The sequence below is a fragment of the Platalea leucorodia genome (genome assembly GCF_965183815.1).
Source record: "Platalea leucorodia genome assembly, chromosome: 11".
In the NCBI taxonomy this organism is placed as follows: Eukaryota; Metazoa; Chordata; class Aves; order Pelecaniformes; family Threskiornithidae; genus Platalea; species Platalea leucorodia.
In genome coordinates this window covers 24404075-24427666 of record NC_138833.1, presented here as the reverse complement: position 1 = coordinate 24427666, position 23592 = coordinate 24404075, and the positions used below count along the sequence as shown (strand labels likewise).

The 23592-nt window shown below is 39.0% G+C and overlaps 1 protein-coding gene across 13 annotated transcripts in view; it reads left to right on the top strand.

The window, feature by feature from the left end:
- The first annotated feature begins 872 nt into the window (after positions 1 to 872).
- The window catches only part of FBXO38 (F-box protein 38), a 51542-nt gene continuing 28822 nt past the window's right edge, over positions 873 to 23592 (top strand). For 11 of the 13 annotated variants that reach the window (XR_014229469.1, XR_014229471.1, XR_014229472.1 and 8 more), the window contains exons 1-19: positions 873 to 970; positions 3597 to 3782; positions 4668 to 4801; positions 5925 to 6088; positions 6466 to 6631; positions 6980 to 7117; positions 7425 to 7562; positions 7992 to 8085; positions 8512 to 8642; positions 8963 to 9133; positions 9389 to 9531; positions 10406 to 10628; positions 11324 to 11443; positions 12541 to 12720; positions 14547 to 15266; positions 18346 to 18446; positions 20135 to 20237; positions 21307 to 21473; positions 22679 to 22824. Coding sequence is in view for 1 of the 13 variants with exons in the window: in XM_082324287.1 (XP_082180413.1) it covers positions 3655 to 3782; positions 4668 to 4801; positions 5925 to 6088; positions 6466 to 6631; positions 6980 to 7117; positions 7425 to 7562; positions 7992 to 8085; positions 8512 to 8642; positions 8963 to 9133; positions 9389 to 9531; positions 10406 to 10628; positions 11324 to 11443; positions 12541 to 12720; positions 14547 to 15266; positions 18346 to 18446; positions 20135 to 20237; positions 21307 to 21473; positions 22679 to 22824 (3167 nt within the window). In the remaining 12 variants the exon portion in view is untranslated. Of the gene's footprint in view, positions 971 to 3596; positions 3783 to 4667; positions 4802 to 5924; positions 6089 to 6465; positions 6632 to 6979; positions 7118 to 7424; positions 7563 to 7991; positions 8086 to 8511; positions 8643 to 8962; positions 9134 to 9388; positions 9532 to 10405; positions 10629 to 11323; positions 11444 to 12540; positions 12721 to 14546; positions 15267 to 18345; positions 18447 to 20134; positions 20238 to 21306; positions 21474 to 22678; positions 22825 to 23592 lie in introns of those variants that run through there. The other 2 variants (XR_014229474.1, XR_014229470.1) reach the window with 2 other exon arrangements.

The following is a 23592-nucleotide window of genomic DNA, read 5'->3' as shown; positions in this document are numbered from 1 at the left end:
AAACCACTAACTGACTCTTTGCATGTTGGCCTTCACAAAAAATAACCCACAAATAGTCTGCTCAGTAATAAATGAGCTTTGTTACTCAGTTCCTTGGGGCTTGCATGAAATGTGACTCCAATATATTTAGTAAATTGTGATTTCTACTGGGATCAATCCAAACACACTGATTAAAAGATGGCCTAAATACAGACCCACAAAATGCTGGAAATACACTTTGGCAAAGGCAACTAGCAGGACTTGGGGATGGGCTAAAGATTCTGCAGATAATGTACCACTATCACCTCTCAGTTCACACACAACTGTGGGCTGGGGTGTAATTCTTATAAATTACATTCCTCTCCGTATGTGTGCAAAGGGACCTCAGAGTCTCACTGTGGCCTGTGAGCTGTTTTACTCTACCTCACCGCAGAGGTACCCCACCAAATGCATACAGGTGCCGTTGTGGTGCTGTAAGTCTTTCAGGGGTTTCCTCAGTTCCTTCTCTTTCAACATACCCAATTTATGTCGCTGTACCTCAGCCGGCATTTAATGCTCTCAGGGCTTTGACGTGGGCATCTCGACCCTGTCACCGGGCCTGCAGACACACGTCCTGCTAGGAGCCTCAGGCTCGGGCCGCGGTGAGAGCAGGGCGGCCTAGGCTGCCAGGTCCCGGCAGGCCGCGCTGGGACCCCCTCCACGGGCTGCGAGGGGTCAGCCGCGGCGGCACCGTAGTCACCACCGACATGGCGGCCCCCGGGCGACGCATTGAAGATAGCGGACGCGACGCCGCACTCAAGATGTCGGCAGTAAAGCCCCGCCCCTCGCTGCCCCCAAGATGGCGGCGGGGCAACCCGGCTCCCGCCCCCGGCCGGCGCCGGAAGTGGGGCCGGAAGCACAGCGGCGCTGGCGGAAGGGGACGCGGCGGAAGCGGCTGCCGGGGTTAATCCTCCCCCCGCGGCCACAATAACAGGGCGGCGCTGAGGGGCAGGTAAGGAGCGACGGGCCGGCGGCGGGGGGCTGAGCCGGCGGGGCTCGGTGAGCCGGAGGCTGCCGCCCTCCGTCCTCTCGCGGCGGGCGGGCCTGGTGCGGCGGAGCGGTGCCGCTGTCCCCCTTCGCCGGCCGGGGCTGTCGTTGCCCGGCACCGGAGCCTCGGTGCGGCCCGGCCTGGGGCCGGTGAGGGCCGTTCCCCGGTGTGACAGGCCCTGAGGAAAACCGCTCTCCTTCCTGCTGCTGTGGGGGAGAAGGGGAAGCCCTGAGACGCCGCCCCCGCTGAGGGAACGGCGGCGTTTGGGCTGACTGCGGGGAAGAGGGCTATGGGGAAACCTGCTTTTATATTGCTTATCCATGCAAAAATAAATTTGTTCTTTTTTCTATACCTTCTCCCCATAAGGAAACACCTCTCTTAAATTAGTGCTTCCCAGACCATCCCTAGCTGTTGTCTCCGCGTTTTTGTCGAAAGCGATCGTTTCTGCCAGGCGGCGCGGGTCTCCCCGTGCTTTTTTAAGCTTTTTAAGTTCAGTGTAGTGGTTACTAATCGCGAAGATACCACATCAAGCTGTCGTTTCATACAAAGACTCTCGTGAATTAATTGAGCTGGGAGAGCAAAACTGTTTTATCAGCTTTATTAAATATCTGAAGAGGTTGGGGTTTTTTTTTTTTTTTTTTTTTGGAAATGGGGTAAGCTTCCTCATGTAGAGCGAGATGTTAAAGCTGCACATGTTAGCTCAAAATAGTATCAAAAAGAGAACGTATTTTGCAGAAAGTGCTGCCTCATAAGAGACTAGGTCATTCTTTCTCCCTTTTACTTAATGGCAGGAGCCAAACTAAACTACAGTCCAAGCTCAGAGGGTAGGTTGTGTTCCTTGCATTAAAATTTTACAGGTTTCTTTCAGACTTTTTCCCGATATGCTGGTCTGTTAATATCTTTCTTTCTTTTACTTTGTATCACAGTCTTTTTAATGCTGTCCTTTAAATACTGCTGTATTGTACTTCATCATGTGTCTGCATCAATCTAGAATTTTTTACGTTGTATCCTGCCCTCTGTTCAAATTGAGTCATCGGGTGACATTCACTAGGAATCTGTGTAATACTTGTTTTCATCAGAATCCAATCTCATAAGTAGTTCGAAGTCAGTTTTGGGCTTCGTGAAGTTGAACAACATTACAATGCAGTATTACGAGCATACTAAACCCTTCCAGTGTGCAGCAAAAAGAAGGATAGTATGTGTACAGGCAACAAACTCAGTGTCTTTAGCTTTGGCTGGAGAAGTCCCAGCCAATCCAAAAGAGTAGAAATATATTTCATGCTAATTTCTTTATTTTAATATCACCATTTTAAATAAAATTAATTATGACAACATACAGTTGTTCATTTAAAATGCATACGGAAACATGTGAAAGCACATGTTTTTCAATAATTAGACCACAAGCTATCAATAGAAGCTATCAATATTTCAAATTTTGTGCCAGCATATTAATCATTTGTGTTGGAGAAGGCAAAATTTTTCATTTCCATGAGGTAGTTTGGTTTTCTTCTTGGTTGCCACTTCCAGATAATGTAAAGCAAACACTGTGATATATTTACATCACAGTGAATGCTGTAATGGACTCTGATAAGTTTTCCAAAATCTGTCTTTTTTTTAAAGTTGTTTCTCCTCATCCTCTGAATTTTGGTATTCAACCTGTTAAACAGGTTTACTGAGTCAATGATGCTTTACCCTACTTACTGGAAAGCATTCCTCGGCTAAATCGCAGTAGTGAAAACATTTCTCATGCCGTTCATCTGCATGAAGTGTTAACTCAGTTATTCTAACGTTAACATTAAGTTAATATTTATTTTAGTTACTTTTTTGTTACTTCTTGTAGTCGATTTGTATGTTTTTAAATGAAACCTATACTGTTGTTATTTCAGTCCTCCTGTGCCCTGTATATGTGCTACAGGAACAATGCAGACATGAACACATTAATTTGGTAGAGGAAAAGAGGAGAGGATATCCTGCACATTGCTGCTGAGGCAAGGTCTTTCAGTTTTTCTGGAGCTTTGATCTTTAAGCAAACTGCATATTTTATTTGGTATTCTAACCTCTTAAGAAGAGCTAGTTTGAGGACCTTTATTAGGGCATTTTTTGGGAATGATCAGTAGGAGTCTGTTTTTTCTAAAAGGAAAAATATTTGTTTTTCTGCTAGACAGGGAATTTGGGCTTTCTGTTTCACTGGAACATGCCTAGTTGGTATTGGTAACCTAGCTTGGTAACCTCTGTAGTCTCCGCACTGCTTTCCTGTGATTTGTCGTGATCAAGTAGTGTGTGGATGGTATCTCTGAAGACATTTTATTCAAGCAAAAGAATTGATCTCTTATTAAACCTGTGGTGATCTCCCTCTTTGTCAGTTTCTCTTAGCTCAAAGGGACTTTCTAGTTTATCTAATAATTGTCAGGTTATGTCTGAGACCTCATGTATGGGGCAAACTATAACTTGTTGGAAGAATTTTTCTATTTCTTAATTAACTCATTTCAGCTGTATTGGAGCTTGTCTTTATTGGCAGATTTTCCTGGTTTTTTTGGTAAACGAAGCTTAACTGGTGTGTTCTCTACTCTCTGTTCCTTTTCTCTTTCAGTTGCACTGAATTTGCATGACATTGTGAACATTTCCTTTAATCAGAAATCGTTGCAAATATGGGTCCCCGGCGGAAAAATGTGAAACCATGCTCAGTGAACAGGGAAGGCTCTGAGTCTACCAAAGCTGATGAGCCAAAAGATTACATGAACCAACTCTCTCATGAAGTGCTTTGCCACATCTTTAGGTGAGCAGCCTGTCAGAAGTCAATTTATTGTTTATGATTCTGTTTTCTGGTTTTTTTTCCCAATCTTACCTGCATTGATGCTTGTGTCACATAGTATTCAGAAAGTGTAGATGTATCACGAGTGAACTGGTGAATAAAAACTGGATAAAAAGGGGTGAGAAATGTTTTTTCAGTCCCAGAATTCATTTGGATACTTGGAAAATTAATTTATGTGAATGTTATGAATGGTAGAAGAAGAAGAAGAAATGAATAAGTGATTTAATTCTGTTCACCACTGTGTGGTAACAAGTGTTTAAATATTGATTTCGGTGCAGAAATGTATCTTGGGAATGACATAGTTGAGGTGCATGTTTTGAAATTGTTGCAGCTGCTTCATAGTGTGTAGAAGGGAACTTGGATGAGTCTATAATCTTCCCTACAGCACACTCCTTCTCCCAAGATGTTTACTCATGCCTATTATATTCAAAACATAATGTCTTACTGACAAGTTCTTTAAAAACAATAGCTCTCCAAAATGTTTGCAAATTGAGCATGCTAATATGTACTAGAAAATGAAAGTACCTTTAATGAAACCATGTAGAAACTATTGTGGCAAATGGTTTGTTCAGCAGTATTTGTTGGAGAACTAAAGGATCTCTCCATTTTAATATTATATTTGTACCATAAATGTCCTATATTCATTGTCAAAAATTGGTGAGTCATTCTGCTTAGCAAAATTTCACACTTTATTAGAGTATGGTCTGAAAATTCTGTTTGAATTTATGTTATTAGGTGTTAGAAATATATGAAATTGTGTGGTCATGCTTGGGATGTTTTTTAGTTTGGAAAAAGTCGAAAAGGATCCACCTTTGATATATCAGAGGGGTGTTTTTTCCTCTCCCAAAGGTACCTTCCCTTGCAGGATATCATGTGCATGGAATGCCTGTCCAGGAAGCTGAAGGAAGCAGTCACTCTTTATCTGCGAGTAGTGAAGGTTGTGGATCTATGTGCAGGCCGTTGGTGGGAATACATGCCCACTGGTGAGTAATGCGCTCACTCAAGATATGGCATTAAAGTGGTATTGAGCAAAACTGTCTGTGCTATCCTGGTATTTATAATGATGTGTGCAGGGTGAATTTTCAAAAGCAGTAAAAGGAGTTAGATGTTTAATTCCTTTTGCCTTTTGTGAGATTTGGGTGGCTTCTTCAAGTATGTGGTTTGGAAAATTTATCTGTGTCTGTGTGTGTGTGTGTGTGTATATAACTGTACCAGAAACGGTGATTCTCTGTAGCAATCTGTAAATACAATCTGTGTTTGTCTGATTATTGTAAGGGAGTTAATCCAAGGGTTAATCCAAGAAGAGGCTGTTTGCATGCAGGCAGGAAAAAATACAATGGAATGAGAGAGCAACTCATCTGCCAACACTTAACAATGTAAGAATAAATAAGTTTTGATGTCACACGTCAAGCCATCTTCAGATCAATAGATAAATTTGGCAACCTAGGTCAACCCTGTGAGTATTAGGATTTCTGTTGGATTTAAATTACAGTGCTGGGATTTGTTGGGGGAGAGAGCTAAAATGAGTGAATTCTAAAAGTTAGATGATCTGCAAAGTTAGATTTATTAGGGCTAATATCAGGCAGATGGTTAGACCTAACCTAAGATAGATGTAAATACAGGTAATTTACTAGTTTAAAATCCTTTTTATGTGTTGTTTTATGTTAGAATAAAATAATCCTTTGCTTTACGAAACTGTTGGATTTCTTTGAGAATTGGGAGCTGTGGTGAATAGTGATGAACTGCATATAACCAATCCAGCTGGGCATTTTTGAGCCATGTAGTTGATAAACGGAATTCCAGGAAAGACAGAGACACAAAGGCTGACAGTCTGCAGATGTGCTTCATCTGAGAAGGGAGAAAGTATAGTTAACCCTGTAGCCATGAAGGAAACCTATAGCAAGCCTGCAAAATTCAAGGCAGAAGGGTATGTAGGTCATGATTTCTAGAATCTGGAAGTAGAAGATAAGCTATTGCTTCACCAAGTACATCTTTCGACATTGTAGAATTTATGCTACCATATAAAGAGAACGATGTATTTGGCTTTCCCTTTACAGCTAGGTGTCTGCTGTCACACAAATACCAAATCTGTTGTTGTCATCTTAGGTTTCACTGATTCCAGTTTCCTAACGCTGCTGAGGAAGATGCCAGACATTGAACAACTTTATGGTCTTCATCCCAGGTATCTTGAAAGACGCAGAGTCCGTGGCCATGAAGCTTTCAGCATTCCTGGAGTTTTAGAGGCTTTGCAGGCCTGTCCAAATCTGCTGGTGAGTGGTTAAGCTCAAGAGAGAACCTTGTTCAGCAGCTGAGATGATGCATGTTAACAGAGCAGAAGAAATGTGGCACAGGGCTTCGTGTTCAGACCTGGGCTTTGTATTTGGATCTAGCTGTACAGAGTAGCAGTTAATTGTGACCATATTTGCAAATGAGTACTATTTTCTGTTGCACCAGTGGGAATTACAGGTGCTCTTAAGTCCAGAAATGAGTTAAAACTCTGATCCGTCTGCTTTTAAAAAGACAAGTCTTGCTACAAATTTAAAGTGCAATAACACATTGCATTATGTATAGTGCGTTATTGAGAAGTTAAGAGGATATTGTTGCTTGAACTGGTGTTAGAGCATTTGCTTTGCTTCCTTTTATCCAGGGTGTTGAGACCTCTCATTTAGAGCTGGTGGAAGCTATTTGGACATATATGCCACAAGTTCACATTTTAGGGAAGTTTCGTAATCGTAATGGTGCTTTTCCAATTCCTCCTGAGAACAAGCTGAAAATTCCTATAGGAGCTAAAATTCAGACTTTGCACTTAGTAGGTAAGTGTGGTAATGGTGAAGTAGTTGGCTTCAACACAGGTGAATTTAAAGGGTTTGAAACTCTGCAAGATTGTAATTCTTTTTAAGAGAGGGAATTTGGCATGTGGCGTTTTTGAAATATTAGTTGTGATATATCTGATAGCAGGTCCAAAGGGCAAATTCTGAAAAACCTTGTTGACAAACTGTGATGCAGAACTGGTGTTTAAAATGTTTACAGCTTTTCTCACATGCCACATAGCAAAGAAAGGACTTCCTTTTTAAAGCGAGAATGTTAATCCAGAGAAATTTATCCTGGAGTTTATAGTTTAAAGCTTGTTTAAAATGTTTGTTTTCTTTATGTATTATTAGGGGTGAATGTCCCTGAGATTCCTTGTATCCCAATGCTGAGGCACCTTTATTTGAAGTGGGTGAGACTCACCAAACCACAGCCTTTTAAAGATTTCCTTTGTATCAGCTTGCGCACTTTTGTCATGAGGAACTGTGCCGGTAAGAGGGATTCATATATGGAGGGGATGTTTTAGTGTGTAGGAAATCTACTAATTCTGTTAAAGCTGCATAGGCACCAATTGTAAATGGAAATCTTAGAATACAAGATTCTGAAAACAGTTACTGTTTTATTCATGGTGTTGGATAGAAACGTATCCCTCTCCTGTATGTTATTTGGTGCTACGTTGTTCTGTTGACTTCCTGATCTAGATGGATATATGTGGACATTTTTAAATTCTTTAACGTGATATGTTCAGTGTTGTTAAGTGAACAACCTTCTTTGTCTGTATTGGTTTGTTCTATGTAGGACCCACAAATTCTTTGAAGTATGTTCCCCTAGTGACAGGCCTGGCTTCTGCTCGAAATTTGGAGCATTTAGAACTGGTTCGTGTTCCGTTTCTTGGAGGACTTATCCAGCATGTAGTAGAAGACAGTTGGAGATCAGGTATGAAACTTCTTATCTCTCATACTTAAACAAACAAAGAAATAAGAATATTAGCAAATACTGGAGGCATGTGAAGCTCGGCTTTTTTGTCTATAGCATATCCTTTCTTGATTATTACTTTAAAGGGATCGAGTTTGGAACTATGGTTATGGTGCTAAATATAGCTCTGTATTGAGTATTGTTTTGATCTTTTAACTGCAATTAACTCTTGACTGGTAAGCTAACCTTCCAGTTGCATTTGTTGGTAAGTAGCACTAGCAGGATTGGAGGGGAGTTGGGTGCAAATATGTGTCTTATTGATTTGCTAAAAAAAAAAAAAAAAAAAAAAAAAGTGTTGTATGAATTCACTTGTCAAAATGACACTGGTGTAGTATAAGACTTAAGGTTGTGATCTGTGACTGAAGTGAAAGAATGTTTTTTATTTGTCAGGTGGTTTTAGGAATTTGCACACTATAGTTCTGGGAGCTTGCAAGAACGCACTTGAAGTGGATCTTGGCTACCTCATCATAACCGCTGCACGAAGGTATGGGCCTTTAGATCTTTCTTTTCCCCCTTCTTCTTTTTCAAAAGAAGTGTCTTAGTAATGAAGTCCAAGAATGTGAAGAAGCAGAATAGCCTTCAAAAATGTAAGGAATAAACATTTAAACTTTACGTAACAGGACTATTCTGTGGCTAAAATAACTGGAGTTATGTCTGTTTCTGAATCACTTTGTGTCATAGGCCGCCTTCTCAGACCTATATCTGAAAAGTGTGGTGCTGTTAGTCTCACAACTATATTGCTATGTAACTGCCAAATACGGCCATAAAGATACAACAAATATCCTGTTAATCCTGCCATTGTTGAAAGAATATTTTTGTTTTATTACAAGAGGGCACCTTCTTGAGTGGTTTCTATGACAATTATGTTTTGGTGTGCCTTTTAATATGAACAATTCTTAATTGCATTCAGGTTGCATGAAGTGCGGATCCAGCCTTCCTTGACCAAAGATGGTGTTTTTTCTGCTTTGAAGATGGCTGAACTGGAATTTCCACAGTTTGAAACTCTTCATCTAGGATATGTTGATGAGTTTTTACTACAGTGTATGACATTTTTAATGTACATAAATTATTTGACAAATAGAAGGATTAAATAAGTTGATGTGTTTTCAATCATTTTCTAAGAGTGATTAAAAAGAATATTAACATACCCATATTGAGGCTGCTGATCTCATACAGCCAAATATGTTTTTCTTCACTTCCTGAAACTCTTACTGAAATTGGGAACGTCTTAGCTATATTGAACGGAAGTAATAATCTGGTTCATTTTGCCAAATTGGACTAAAATAGGGAGTTAGAAAATCATGCTATAAAGGGCAAGTTTCTGAAATTTACTGCTGTGTTTGCTACTATCTTTTTCATAGGTAAAATGACGAATGGAGACTTGGTGAAGTATGGCTTGGCTGATGTGGTTGAAAATCCAGGAATTATTACAGATATTGGTATGAAAGCTGTAAATGAAGTTTTTTCTTGCATCAAGTATCTGGTCATTTACAACTGCCCACATCTACATAACCCAAATAATTGGATCACAGGTATTGCACACCTTTGAAATTTTAGAAATATTATATGAATTGCTGTGATAATAAACCAGAATTTTTCTGCTGTTAGTACTGCTTGTTCTATTTCTTAGTAAGCACAGTAGATGATGCTTGGTTTGGAACCATAATGATGCTGGTAACAGTCAGAGTGGAGATACAGAAGATGCCTGCTCTCAAATCTGAAAAGGGTATAATGAAAAATAAGTGAGATAGGAATTCTTCAGGAAATGCATCTCTTCTTTTCTGCAGATCATTCAAGGTGGACCCGACTGGTTGATCTCACCCTGGTGCGATGCCATGCAATAAAGCTAGATTCTTTTAGTCAGTTCATTGAGTTATTGCCAAGCTTAGAATTTATTTCTCTGGACCAGATGTTCCGTGAACCTCCTAAGGTGAGTCTTTCAGGGAATGGTTGTGCTTTTTATTGTTGCCAGCTCATTTGAAATATGGTGAGCTCCAGCTGTTATGCATTATTTTAAAAGCTGTAATTAATTAAATAGCTTGGTAAATAAATGACTTTGGTTTGCAGTTGCTATTATCATGATATGTTAGGGAGAACGATGCTGCTTCTGCAGATGGGAGCAGTGGCAAGGTATGATGTTGTATGAGTATGTGACCAGGAAATAAGACTCGCGTTGATTCTGTGTTTCTGTTGAGGTCTCTGCTGCTACTTCATTTTGCTGATGCTTTTTATATGTTTTTTTTTTTTTTTTCACTCTTATGTATCTGTTTACAATTTTGTAGTGGGTGAAATGGGGGTACTGTTCCCCTGCTGGAGTGCTTTCAAAGCTTAGGAATTTTATTTCTTCATGTTGTCCCCTCTCCCACACTGTAACACAAATCTGTAACAGCTCTTGTAACGTAATGAAAACTGCCTACATAAAAAACTGCTTTCTTTGATCATTAATTCTATCTTGAGGCTACTGTGTTCTGGGAGGACTATATAATCTGCTATTTGTATTGATGTAATATGATCTCATAGCAAATGACATACAATATAATAAAGTAAGATTATATGCTTTGTGGAGTTCCCTTTCATTAGGAGTTTAACAAGAGTGTAACTTTTCTGGGTTGCCAAGTTTAAGATGGACATCTGCAACGTGTAGTGTAAGGAAATATTGGGGACAATTTCCCTGTTCTTCACATGCATATTGTTCTGCTGTCCCAGATACTAGTGACAGAATGCCTTTTCTGTTGGCATTATGATATGTTGTTGAGATAATGCGTCCGTGTTTTCCAATCGTAATACTTGCTCCTTTTTTTCAGGGTTGTGCTCGTGTGGGCCTAAGTGCAGGCACAGGAATTGGTGTCTCATCTGCCCTAGTCAGCAATCAGAACTCTAACAATGACAATGACAACAACAACAACCACCAGAATAACAATAATCCAAACATCCACCACAACAATCACCAACACCCAAATGACCAGAATGAGGAGAATGAGCTGCGGCAAGATGGTCAAGCTGAAGAGCAGCAGATTGCAGCTGAGGGTAATCTGTGATCTTTGTGAACCTTTGTAGGGAGAAATTTTATTTGCATTGCCACTCATGTAGTGTCCTAGAGATGATACGACTATACATTGAAAGCTTGTTGCTCTTTCAGTTCCTGGTATGTAACTTTTAATCTTTTCTGAGGGCTGTCTGCACCTCTCTGATACCTGTGTGATAAAAGCTGTCTTTGTATTGTATCTAATAGCCATTACAGGCACATTACAATACAATGATACACGTCAGTACAGATGTTAGCAATGTAGAGTTTCAGTGCGATACTCATCCGTGGAAGTGTAAAGTGTTTTCTAGGTTCCTCTGGTTAGAGCTGGGAGTACATCACAGTGTCAGATGGTATATTTTTAAACTTTCCCAGCAAAGGCAGAAGTCATGGGAGGGAAGGAACATGTAAATCCTCATTATGCTGCTCAGTGTAGTAGACCAAAACTTCTGAGGAGGAGTGGAAAATTTGGGAGAAGTAGACCCCAAAAGTTAGGCTGGGGCCTTGGCTAAAGAGATGTAGAACAAATCTGTGAGAGACTTTGTGCAACCTAGAGACTCACTGAAGGAATCAAGGCAGCTGTTACCTATTTCTTGAGGATTCTCTGACTCTCTGTGGGTGCCGGTTGAATGCCTCCTATACTTATGGGCTCTGTTCCTTCTGTTTCCTCTTCATGACCTCATCTTAATCTTTTCAGCACTGAATGAGATGGAGGAGGTGGCGCAGGAAGAAGGAATGGCTGCTGGGCAGGGCCAGAATGAGCTCCCGGCTCACAGCCAGGCTGTTGTTCCTATGGAGGTTGACGAAGAGCAAGCAGGTAACTCTGGTTTTGGAAAGAAATTACCTTTTGGTATCCCCTTCTTGAGGGGTTAAATTTTTCAGTATAAGTCTGTTTTTGGATGGTTTTCTTCAGCTGGGTTGTCTGGTGTGTTTGGAATGATGATGCTAGCACAGTTTACTGCTGTGAAGAAATTTAAAGTCTGTTTTACAGTCCCCAGTTTTCTTTTGCACATGGAGTAAAGTATCTTGATCTTAAAGTCTTGGTTTTGTGCCCAGTATAATAAAAGACTCAGAAGGCCTGAATGAGCTTGTCATGTTCCGATGTTGGTGTTAATGGCCTTACTTCTTTCACTTCTTTTTTGCTTTTTTTTTTCAAGCCAGAACAACTTGTTCCATGTTAATTTAATTTGTATTAGTGACATCATTAGTGATACACATTAGTGACATAAGGCAGTCTTGATTTCTTTTATAGCCACTATTTGCTGGACAACATAATTTTCTACTAAATATGCCAACAACATGAAGTAACATACACGTATGCTGGATCTGTTCACTTTTTCAAGATAACTCCTAAAAATGTTATTTAACTTCATGTTCCTGTTCATTTCTTGTGTTATTGACAGGCAGATAAGTCATTGTGATTGGCTAATGCTTTTGGTTAGTAGCCAGGAGAGGTAACTAACAAAGCACGTTTATGCTGAAGCTTGATAATTCATGCTTCTCCTTCCTACTTCTGCTGGCTAGATTTAGAAGGATAATTGCAGATGTTCTGACCGACATTTCTGTCTCTGTGGTGGAGGTTTCAGGGACTGATTACAATACGTAGTTGAGCAGTTACTGGTACTATTGTGGAAGAACATTTAAGCTGTTCTGAAGCAGAGAAACATTATAGAAAACCTGTGTTTTGTCTTACACTGTGACACTCTTCCTCTTCCAAACTAGAATGTTTTAATGCTGAAATGCAGTGTTTTGCTCTTCTCATATTTGGATTTTAATGAGAGCACCACAGAATGGGTGGCTGAATTGAAGCAAATTTATCTCTTGTCAATTTTTCAAGCAGTTCTAAAAGTTCTTCAGCCCTGTAACCCATGTTTATTTTTACATGAACTGTTGGCATTCTTCTTCTGTTTTCAGGACCAAGTGGCATTCAGCCTGTTGTAAAAGCAGCACCCATTACTGTCCATGATTCAGACAGTGAGGATGAGGAAGAAAACATGGGGACTTCAAGAGCCTGCATCTCTAATAGCATTGCACAGAATTACTCAGATGGAGAAGAGAAAAGCAGAGATCCAGTGGAAACCAGAGAACCTTCAGGTGTGGAACAAATGGGTTCCTGGCACTGTTAAGCAAAATTTATTCTTAAGCTTCAGTCTTTCCATCTTGTTCAGTTTTATTTTTAGCTTTATAAAAGGCATGTTCATTTGTTTGCCCCCTAGTCTTTTCTTCCTGTTATAAATCTAGAACGGAGGTGTAAGGACACATCTCTGAGCTCCAATCACATAGTCACTGTACAGAAACACAAAAATAGTGGTGCTGCACTGCTTTGGATACAGAAACCTGCAGCTCCTCTTTTGGATTTCCAAGTGCACAGAATTTCTCGTGTCTGTGAAGCCAAATTTGCAGCTATGTTGTCCGTATGATTCATCTGTCAACTGAAACAAAATGTGACCGTTGGGACAAATGCATGAGAGCTGTAGCCAGCTTTTGGTTCATGGGGGCCCTGTGGGAGTGTCCTGAAGGGGACACTTTAAGATCAACTTTACTTTGATGGGAGCTTTGGACGATAGTTAGAATTCTAGGGTGATGTTCAGTACTGTTGTCTTCACTTCCGGCCAACACTTACTATTATAGTGTGTGTGTATGTGTATACATATCAGTAGTAGTAGTAGTATATATATTATTATGATCCAGAGGCCTAGAACTTCATGGTAGTATGACAATTAGAGAGAGACACAGAAAAAGACATTCCCTGTCTTTTGAGTTTACAGCTATAAGCTGCACATCTATAAGCTGTTTACAGCTATAAGCTGTGGCACCAAGTCCGAGTCCTGGGTCCGATGCCATATGACGTACAGCCTTTCCAGCAACAGAGGTGACATGCTATTTTCTGTAGTTTGTATTCTAAGTGAAGTAGTTTCATATGTACACAAGAAAGGAGGAGGTTGAAGTCGAATTGTAATCTACAAGTCATTGACAGATGAAGTACATATGGTATTAAGCCTTAATGAATATTTAGCTAAGCAGTTAACATAAAAATCCTGCATTGTGAAGGACTGAGAAATGTACTGGTCTAGTACTGGTTTAATTTCTGCAAAGCCTAGGACATATCAAAGCTGTAATGGATCAAGTATCTTCCTGTTGTAACTAGCATACTCCCTACACATCAGCCCCCTGTCATTTTAGTATGTTTCAACAAGACTGGTAGTTTCAACTTGGAAATCTGTAGAGTGCTGTGCTTATAGCGCAGATGTCAGTTCTGGTTTGAGGGTTGAAATAACCTGCGTTTGGAGGCAATTTGCATAAACTTTTGTAGTGCCAATAATGTTTTTTTGGGCTTGGCTTAGTGTAATTAGCTGAGAGGATTAAGACAGTAGACATTAAGTTCCTATTGTGATTTGTACACTATTCGCTATGTTTTTTTATCCATCTGTAAACTGAGACTACTGCTACCTATTGACACCACTTCCTGTACCCAGGAGGGGGAGCTAAGGATTGCTATGGAGAGCATAAACTTTAGTCCTATCTATGGTACTATTTAATTCCTCAGATTTATTCCTCATATATAAGAAAATGGAAGCCTATTATCAGTGTGTTTTTCATGTTTTTGTGCTTTGGCCTTTTTAACCGGTTAGCTGCTTTGTGAAAATATTAGCCTCTCTGGCAAATATGCATCTCATTTACTGACAAACACTCCAGCACATCACTACAAGAATTGCTGCAAGACGTTCTAGAGGTTCAGCAACTGCTAGAAATATTATTAATTCTCACGTCATGTGAATAGCAGCATGGTCCTGACAAGATTTGTCATTGGCCTCTAGGCTGCCTTCTGTTTTAAGTAATCTCTAACAGAGTGGCACTTAGCATTTATTTAAACTGTGTATTAGGTTGTCTCACTGTTCTCTCTCGCTTAACTCTTCCAGTGAGTGGTAAAGGGAAGACACCACTGCGGAAGAGATGTAGTGCCAGCCAAGTGGGCCAGACAAAGCACTTCCATACCAAGGAAAGCAGCTGTGAGAAAGGTTGTCAAGTAACAAGTGAGCAGATTAAAGCAGACATGAAAGCAGCAAGTGACATGCCTGAAAGGAACAAAAGCAAAGATTCTTACCCAGGTTGCAGTAATGCTACAGGATCAACGGGAACATCCAGCTCCTGCCGTGCTATTTCTCCTAGCCCTGACTGTGCACAGACAGCTAATAGCCACTCTGCTGGCACCAGTCCAGCGATTGGAGATGAATCCAGGCAATGTGTCTGCTCGCCTTGTAAAAGTGAAGGTTCCAGCAAGAGAGAGACCGAGGAGAGCTCTGTTTGTTCCAGGTGTTCCTGCTACAAGCCACAGGATGCACAACAGAGGACTAGTGGGTATTGTGGTGGGGATTGCACATCCACGAGTCGGGCCTGCAGGAACGGACCAAATAGCGCTGGGTCAGATTTTGCACTTAGGACTCTGCCAAACTGTGGGCCTCCAGGAGAGACAAGTGATGAGAGGACTAGTGGGAGTGCCTGTGCGCCTGCCAGTGAGGAGGAGAGCAGGGGCTCCCAGAGAAGGAGCTGTGAGATGGAGTATAAGGAAGAGTATCCTCGCCGACCACTAACAAGAGCTAGAAGCAAGCTGTCCCATGTCCCTCTGGTGTCAGAGTCAGGTATGACCTATATGCATATGTTAATTTCTGAGTAAACTACTGTGCTTGCATGAGACAGTATTGAACAACAGCAACACCCACAGATAATACTGAAGTTAAACATTAAGTTTACTGGTTAAGAATTTAAAACTAAGTGGTTTGTCAAAGGGACAGAATATTGATGGAACAGAAATGGCTGACTTCACTGTCATAGCTGGGTAAAATAACAGATCTCTCTGAATGAGTGCCAGTGACGTTTTTCTCCGTGCAAGTATTTCTGTATGTTATCCGTACATGCTAAACAGCGTTTGATTTACTCATTTGAAAACCAAATGCAACTTCTTTTGACAGCTTCTCTCTTCCTGTGAAGGCTGTTATTCATTGAAACATAAGACTGTCTCCCCCATTAAAATTCTCCCTTTAAAAGGAAGAAGACAGCAGGTATGCTCAGATCTTAGCAAGAAGGCAAAAGTTAACAACTGATACTTAATCAGCCAATAAAGAAAGCCATAATTATAATGGAGCCAAGCTTGTGCACCTGCATATTGGATTCTACTTCCAAGTGTATAAGGCATGGTGATCAAACTCGTTGAAAATTGTCTTTTCATTAAATAGGTTCGTGCTTCACATCATGTAAAACAAACAAAATGATAAAATAAAACCAAAGTCCTGAAGGGCTGGCATGAAGCCAGGAATGTTGGGAGAAAAGAATAGATGTGAGGGGGGAACTTGCTGTTTCTTCCAAATGTACTTGCTTTCCAAAATAATAATCTTAGTCTGCCATGGCACACTTTATAATTACCTCATATATCCAGGATTCTTTGCTGAGAATATCTGGCAAGTAAAATGAAACTGAAAAATGAAACATGCCAGTTACTGGACTGTATGCGTTGGAGGTAGAAGAGGTTGATCGCAAATTCGTATCTCTGTTAACGTGGAATGATTCAAACACCATATGTCCTAGTGTCTTTCCAGTTTATCTTAATGTTCTCAAGCATTAATGAAACCTAAATCACCTAGGATATTGTTCTGTAGCTAGAGGCATCTCAGATTGAAGAAATGATCTTGCTATTAAATTTAAAATGTCTGTTTTCTACCTTGTTCCATTATGACTAGTACTTAGTCTACAAAAATAAAAAAAATATTTCCTCTCTATCCTCATCCGTTACCAAAACATGAAGTGAAGTCAGTCAGATCGAAGTATTAAATTAGGTTATCTTTCTGAAAGTATCTCTGTTTACATGATTCAGTTGTTAGTCAGGAAAAAGATCTGTTCTGCTTGTGGAGAAAAATATCTCAGTATTTCCTATATTTAGCTTAGTAACAGTCAGAACTGTTTTCCCAGCTCCATACAATTATATGTATGTCTTTATGCAGTTATTTTCCGCTTTGAAGCATCAGATATTAGCTGATGATTGAGGCAGAATATGAGACTTGATGTGTCATTTTTATCTTTTAAATCTGTATTTAATACACAGGGCAGTGAGACTTCTTCTGCCTGGCTGTTACAGTGCTTTTCTTCACTAGGGTAGGATATACAGCTCATTAGAGTATAACCTGAAAATGCTTTATTACAGAGTTGGAAATGTTTTTCCATAAATAGTCTAAAAATGTGCCTTGAATATGACTGCTTTCTATTATTCTAGCATAAATGACATTGTGGTTTTTGGCTTCTGTAACAAACCTATGTTTGACAGTAGAAATATTTTTTCCCCCTTTAAATTATTTACTCATATTAAACAGTGGAACAAGTCAAATATTAAAAGACAGTGACGTTTTAAAAGCCTTATCACCACAGACTACCTGGCTGAAGGACAACTCGTGTGTAATTTTGATTTTTGCTTTTGTAAAAATGTAAGCCACGCTTTTTCTTGTAATAAATGTGGTTTTTTAAACTTCTTTTAGTTTGCATTTGTAGTGAAGCAAGCTTTTCACATTTTAAAATGCATGTTATGTTAAACCTTCTGTAAAGATTTCTTATCCTTGGGCTGCACCGTGAACAATTCAACACAAAATTGAAAGTTTTTCCTATCATAAATCTAGGAAGTATCTCACTATCTGTAGATACTCTAGGAACTGTCAAAAAAATTCCCTGTGGATGATGATTCATGGCTGCCACAAGTTGAGTACTTAAGATTACATCTTTCAACCTGTGGTGCCCCTAAAGCAGTAGCCTGAATTCTGGAGCTCATGTGCCCATTGAATGTCACATGTTAATTAATAGTTTACATGTATTGGTGGAATCTGATGATGTTAAGTAGGAAAAGAGATATTTTTTAATGTTAATGGTAGTGTAGAATGGAGTAGTTCATGTATAGTCTCTAATATTTTGCACTTCTATCTTGAGTGTGAATCTTTGTGAACATGCCATATGTTTTAACAAAAAAGGCAAAGGAAGCTTAATTTTAGTAAAATAATTTCTCGTTTTGTTCTGTTAATCACAGAAAACTAATTCTGGGGCATTTTTTTTCTCTTACTGTAGGAAGTAAGGGTGGTCATCTATCATCATTTCTTTTCAAAGCCTCATCTTTTAAATCAAGCAGGAATTTGATGTCACTGGTACATGAAATGGAGTAAGAAGCAGCTTGGGAACATCGAAGTATTTTATATCTGGGCATCCTTTGCAATATTAGGAAAAACTTAGTGACAGTTATAAAGAGCAGACTTTCAAGTAGTTTGAGATTATTTCTACTATTTAAAGCATTAAAGCTATTTTGGTTCTTGTGTTTGTCAAGAATGTTCTGTTTGCTGCAGAGAACCAAGTGTAACCTAACAGTTCATCTTCTGTTCTTTTCTTGGCTCCACATCTTTATGTGATGTTGAACTTGTAGGTTCAGCATTCCTGTGTTTTCATCTATAAACAGCCCACCCCGTTGGCCCAAGTTATTTAGTATGAATGATTCTGAACAACAAACGTGAAAGTGGTTTTTGTGCAAGGAAAAGAGAGATAGTTGTTTTCAAGTCAGACAGGTATTTTGATCTGCTTATGTAAGAAACGTACATTCTTATTGGACGTTTGCCTCTAGCACTTCAGCTAATGCCTCTGTTGTTCTCCTGAAATGTAAACAGAAGAAAGATTTTTCTGGTTTTCTGTTTTCAGAGGTGGCCAAGCCAAAGCCACGGCAAACCACAAAGCGGAAAAGGACAGCTGACAAGTCCACAAGTACAAGTGACCCGGTTATTGAAGATGATCATGTTCAAGTAAGGTCTTTTTCCTCACCTGCTACAGGTTTATCAGCTGGGGATGCTCGTGAACAATGATGGAATTATACAAGCTTGTCTTCTCTGTAGAGCCAGATGAGTTATAACTGATGTTGCTGCTCTCTGGTCTTAACCATATACAGGAAATTTCTGTGTTATGTGCAGTGATACTCTGGCTGAGAAGAGCTAAGTATAAGCTAAAGCTAAACTTGAAGTTTGTCAGATGCTCATGGCTATAGTGCTGCATGAAGTCCTGCCTTCCCACGGTGTGCTTCTTGATATGCAGGGAAAAAATTTATTCTCTGGCATTTATTTTTGAAACAACAGCATAGGCTACTGCTGTTAAAAGAAACGTAGGATATGTAATTACCTCTGGACACAGCAACTCAGCTGTTACTTTGCAGGCTGGAGATTCTCTTAGTATATAAATAACATGAGTTAATTCTTCTGCAGTGAAGATCAGTCATGGAAGGAGAAATTGCAAGGTCAGGCTTACTGCACTGGGGCTGTTTACCCAAGGATCATACTCTAGCCGAGCATGAGACGGCTTCAGAGGGTGACTCTGAACAGCTAACTTAAGCTTCTCTTCTGACTTCTGCTGTAAAGGAATCTGCTTGCTTTTATTTTCCCCTCTCTGTCCAGTGAAGAACTTAGCCTCGCTAATTTAAGATAGCTTTTGTGAATGTGTCCCATAATATTTTTCTGGTTACTAGGATGCATTACAGCTTTTGTGATTAGCATAAAAGATATTTTTGGGTGCATGATTTTTCTTCTTAAAACATGCCATTTTGAAAGAACAGTATTGTGGTTTTAAAATTTTTTTTAACTATCTGTGGTTACAAGGAACAGCTTAAATTGCTGGAACTGGAAGAACCCATTGCAGAGTGCTTCTTTTTTCTCTTTACATGTGTTTACTTTGTTTTAATAGAACTCTCTAGTCGTCTTTGTGTAATTGGTCAGCTTCATCTTTGGGCTGCTAAATTTTGCTAGAATTTTGAGTGATAAAACTTTGAAAAATTCAGATAAAAACCCAAAAAGATCCTTTCTTATTACATTCTCCCTGTGCTCATGCTATTGGAAATGATTCTGCTTAGGTGTTTCTTGAGGTTGATGCATACTTTATTTTTCTAACGCTGATAGTGGACATAGAGGATTAAATAAGTTATGTATATAATGTTCAACCCTCCATGTGAGGTTTCCCTCTGAGATAGTCCTGGTAAAATACATTGGTATGGGAAGTTCAAATCGTGATTCTCTGCCATACCTTCTTCTGTGTTTAAACAAGGGCTACTGTCCAGAATTGCCTTTTTTTTCATTGTAGTTGGAAAATAGAAATTGAATAGTAGAGGGTTTGAAGTTCCTGAGAGATGATACTTTTTTTTTTTTTTTTCCTAATAGAAATTGTGCTTTCTGATATGACTCCTCTTTTAATCTTGTGAAGTTGTTCTTTGGCGGTTTGTGATGTTACTGATCAGCAGGAAGTCTTTTTTTTCTCATTTCCATCAGTAGCCTGGTCATCTCAAATACCTGTTGCGAACAGAAGCTGTAGTATATTGATTAGTATTGAGTTAATATCCTTCTGTATCTGGCAGTATCTTTTAAAATTCAGTTTATTTTATTTTTTTCTTTGTTTTTACCCTGTCATAGATTTTTTTTTTTTTTTTTTTTTTTTTTAAAATTTTCACCAGGTACTGACTTTGAAATCCAAAAACCTTGTTGGAATCACCTTGACCAATTGTGGAATAACAGACCTGGTTTTGAAAGACTGCCCCAAAATGATGTTCATACATGGTATGTAGTTAATGTCATGCGTACCTCCTCCATCTGGCATTATTAGAAATTTCTGAAAGATTTAGCCAGTCCGCTGCTTATTTTATGTTCATCGGCTGCTTTGCTACAAGTCAGATGGATGCTTAGAACACCAAATATTACTGCTTCTTAATTTGAATGCCTCTTTCCTTATAAGTCGTAACAGGTTTAATAAAGATTAATATCAGAAAATCAACAGATGAAATTATTTGACAGTTAGGAAGATGAGATGTTTATTGAAGAGTGATAATACAGTAATTGGAAGTTGATGAAATGAGTTTCAGAGTACCTTGTTTTTCCTCTCATTTCTTCCTGCTTCCATAGATTATTTAGCTGACATGATGATAACTTTCCTCCTTGACATGATAAAATTCTGTTTTAAATTGGGGCACTTAACCTGCATTAGATTCACATGCCAGGGTGTGTGACTAGTCCTGTATTGAAGCATTGGGTCATTTATTGTTTTCTGCAACATCTACACTAAATAACACATTTTCTTCTGAAATGAGGTATCTCTGCTTAACAGAGAATGAAGAATTTATTTATTTATTTATTTATTCCAGAATACTTCTCAGAACATACATTAATTTTAAACTAAATTTTAATTACATGAGCAGGGTTACTAGAAAGGAAATAGCTGTATTTTACATTGTGTGGCTTTACAATACTCTACATTTGCTCTGATTTTGAAGTTGGTGGTTTTCAATTGTGGCAGTCCACAGACCGTTTCAGGGGGCTTTGTGAAAGGAAACAAAGGGAAAAAAAGGTTAATGTTGGAATAGATTTGATATGGTCTTTTAAAAGGACTCTTCTTACAAGTTCACAAGTTAAAAGTTTGATCATAATGTGGAAGAAATGAACAGTTAGTCTATTTCTTCAATATGTGTAAGTTGCCAGCTCTCCAAACTACTTCAGTAATTGTCTGTTACTTACATTACTTGTTTGCCTTCTGTTGAAACAGTCGGTTTTGAAAATCTCTGACAGGAGGCTCCTAAGGCCTTTTCAGTATTATATTTCTTTTCTTTTAATAATTTTGTTTGCTGATTTATAGCTACAAGGTGCCGTGTATTGAAACACTTAAAAGTAGAAAATGCACCAGTTGTCAATCGGTTTGACTATGCCCAGTGCAAGAAGTTAAACATGGATCAGGTTCTGGATCAGATTCTCAGGATGCCACCGGAAAGAAACCGGATCATATATCTTCGTCCAATGCAGCAGGTACACAGCCAGCTTTCATTTCATCATGAACAGATCTGAAGTTCTGCCTGTATTCTTTCACCACTCTTGGCTTCATGTGTTTTTCAATTAATGCAAGAAATGTAAATGTTAAAATAACACAACTCTGAGAAACTTGTTTATTAAAACTTTATCCCATCAAGGCTTTTATTGCAGAATCTGGAGCTTGGATGATACTAAATTTTAAGACTTAATGTTACCATCTCCAGTATTCATTGCATTAGAAGATACTGTAAAAAATCACGAGGCTTGAACTCATTCCAAACTGAGTAACTAAAAGTAACTGTAAGAACTTAGATGCTACTAAGTTGGCTTGTAGTTACGTATAAGCAGAAGGATGACATAGGCATAGGTGTCTGAAATTTTTAACCCATATCCTATTGGATTTAGTAACAGCAGTCACTATTTTGAATACTGCTTTGCTGAAAGCTGCATCCTCTTTTGATGCTAAACAGTGTTGCAAGACAGTTGTGGTACTGGGAGCCAGCCTTTCCTCCCCCAGATTACTTGTAGGAGATGTAAGCACTGACATTTAGTGAGTTGTTGAAGTCATTTGGCAAGTAAATAGGTGAGCTTAATTTAAGATCTGTAATGGTTTTTTTACTTTATCACTCTAACCGGAGCATTCTATATTATGTGTTTATATAATATTCTGTATTATTCTATGTGATGCTGCTTCTCTCATGCAAAGTAATGTCTTTTCTGGCTCAGTTTGCCTGACCAACAAGGGAAGGCTGATTTGAAATAAAAGCCAGCTTTTCTTTGAAACCAGATCTCTTGCTTTAGCTCTTAGAGGACAGTGGTAAGACAATTAGGAAAAAAAAAAAGAAAAAAACCAAACAAACCACCAACCTAAAACCAACCCCTCCCCCCAAGCCAGAGACAAATTCTGAGAAAGTGAATGTAGTGTAGACCATTATGTAATTTTATGAAAGTTAACTTACATATTGGAGTTGCGAAACGCATCAGAAAATAGACATTTCCCATCAAATTCCACTACTGAAGAAGATTCATTGGCAAAGCTGCACTAGGAAAGTTTTACTTCACTTAATCATGTGTTTGATTATGTATGCTGTTAAAATCTCTTTTCACTGGACATATTCATTTGGTAGATGTCTGCTCTTGACTCTAGAATCACATCTCTCTCTCTCTCTCGGTTACAAGCCTTTGTTTGCTGCCTTTCACAGGTTGACACGTTGACTCTCGAGCAGAAGATATTTAGTGGCCCTTATCCATACCACATTTGCATAATTCATGAATTCAGTAACCCACCTAATGTCCGCAATAAGGTGCGCATTCGGAGCTGGATGGACACAATAGCAAATATCAACCAGTGAGTACTTGCCCTCCAGTAACTTTACAGAAAAGGTATTCAATCCCGATTCAGCAGCTACAGCTTCAGTCAAGCTGTAGACTTGCTGTATTCTGTTAGCCAAATTAAAAAAAAAAAGGCTTGTTGACTAGCAAAGGTTGAATTCGAGATGATGCAATGTAGAATTTCAATGTCAAGATGTATCTAATACAAAACGTAGATTAAATAAACCTAACCATATGAAAAATATTGTAGAATTCTCCAGTTCTATTCCATCCAGCAGCAATGCAATTGAACATTGAAGTAGTCAGGATGGCTGAGGAATATCTTTGAATCTGAAAACAAGTTTCTTTTATTAAAAAAGGGAAAGACTGACTTACTCCAAGAAATAATGTTAGCTTCTAGGGAAGATGATGTGCAATCAATATCAGCTCCTTACTGAGGAGTAAAAGTTTCCAGCAGCAGGGAATTGTATACAGTGGCTCTCATCCAACTGTTTTAAACCAGTGTTTTTGTTGTCCTGTTTTTTCACTAAAATGACTAAGAGAACAAATTTACTTTTGAAGTTTTGTTTAGTTGCAGCTATGTTGGATTGTTCCTTACAGATAGAAAGCTACATTTAAAAGGTGGCTTAATTGATTTCTCATCTAAACTGTACACATTCTCTGTGGTTACTCTCAAAAGCGAAGGGATTGTATACTGAGTTTGTGTGAGGGTCTTGAAGGAGTGTTTCTATGGATTCAGGCTCATTAAAGGAAAGGCTGTGTAATAGCATTTCCCATTTGGTTT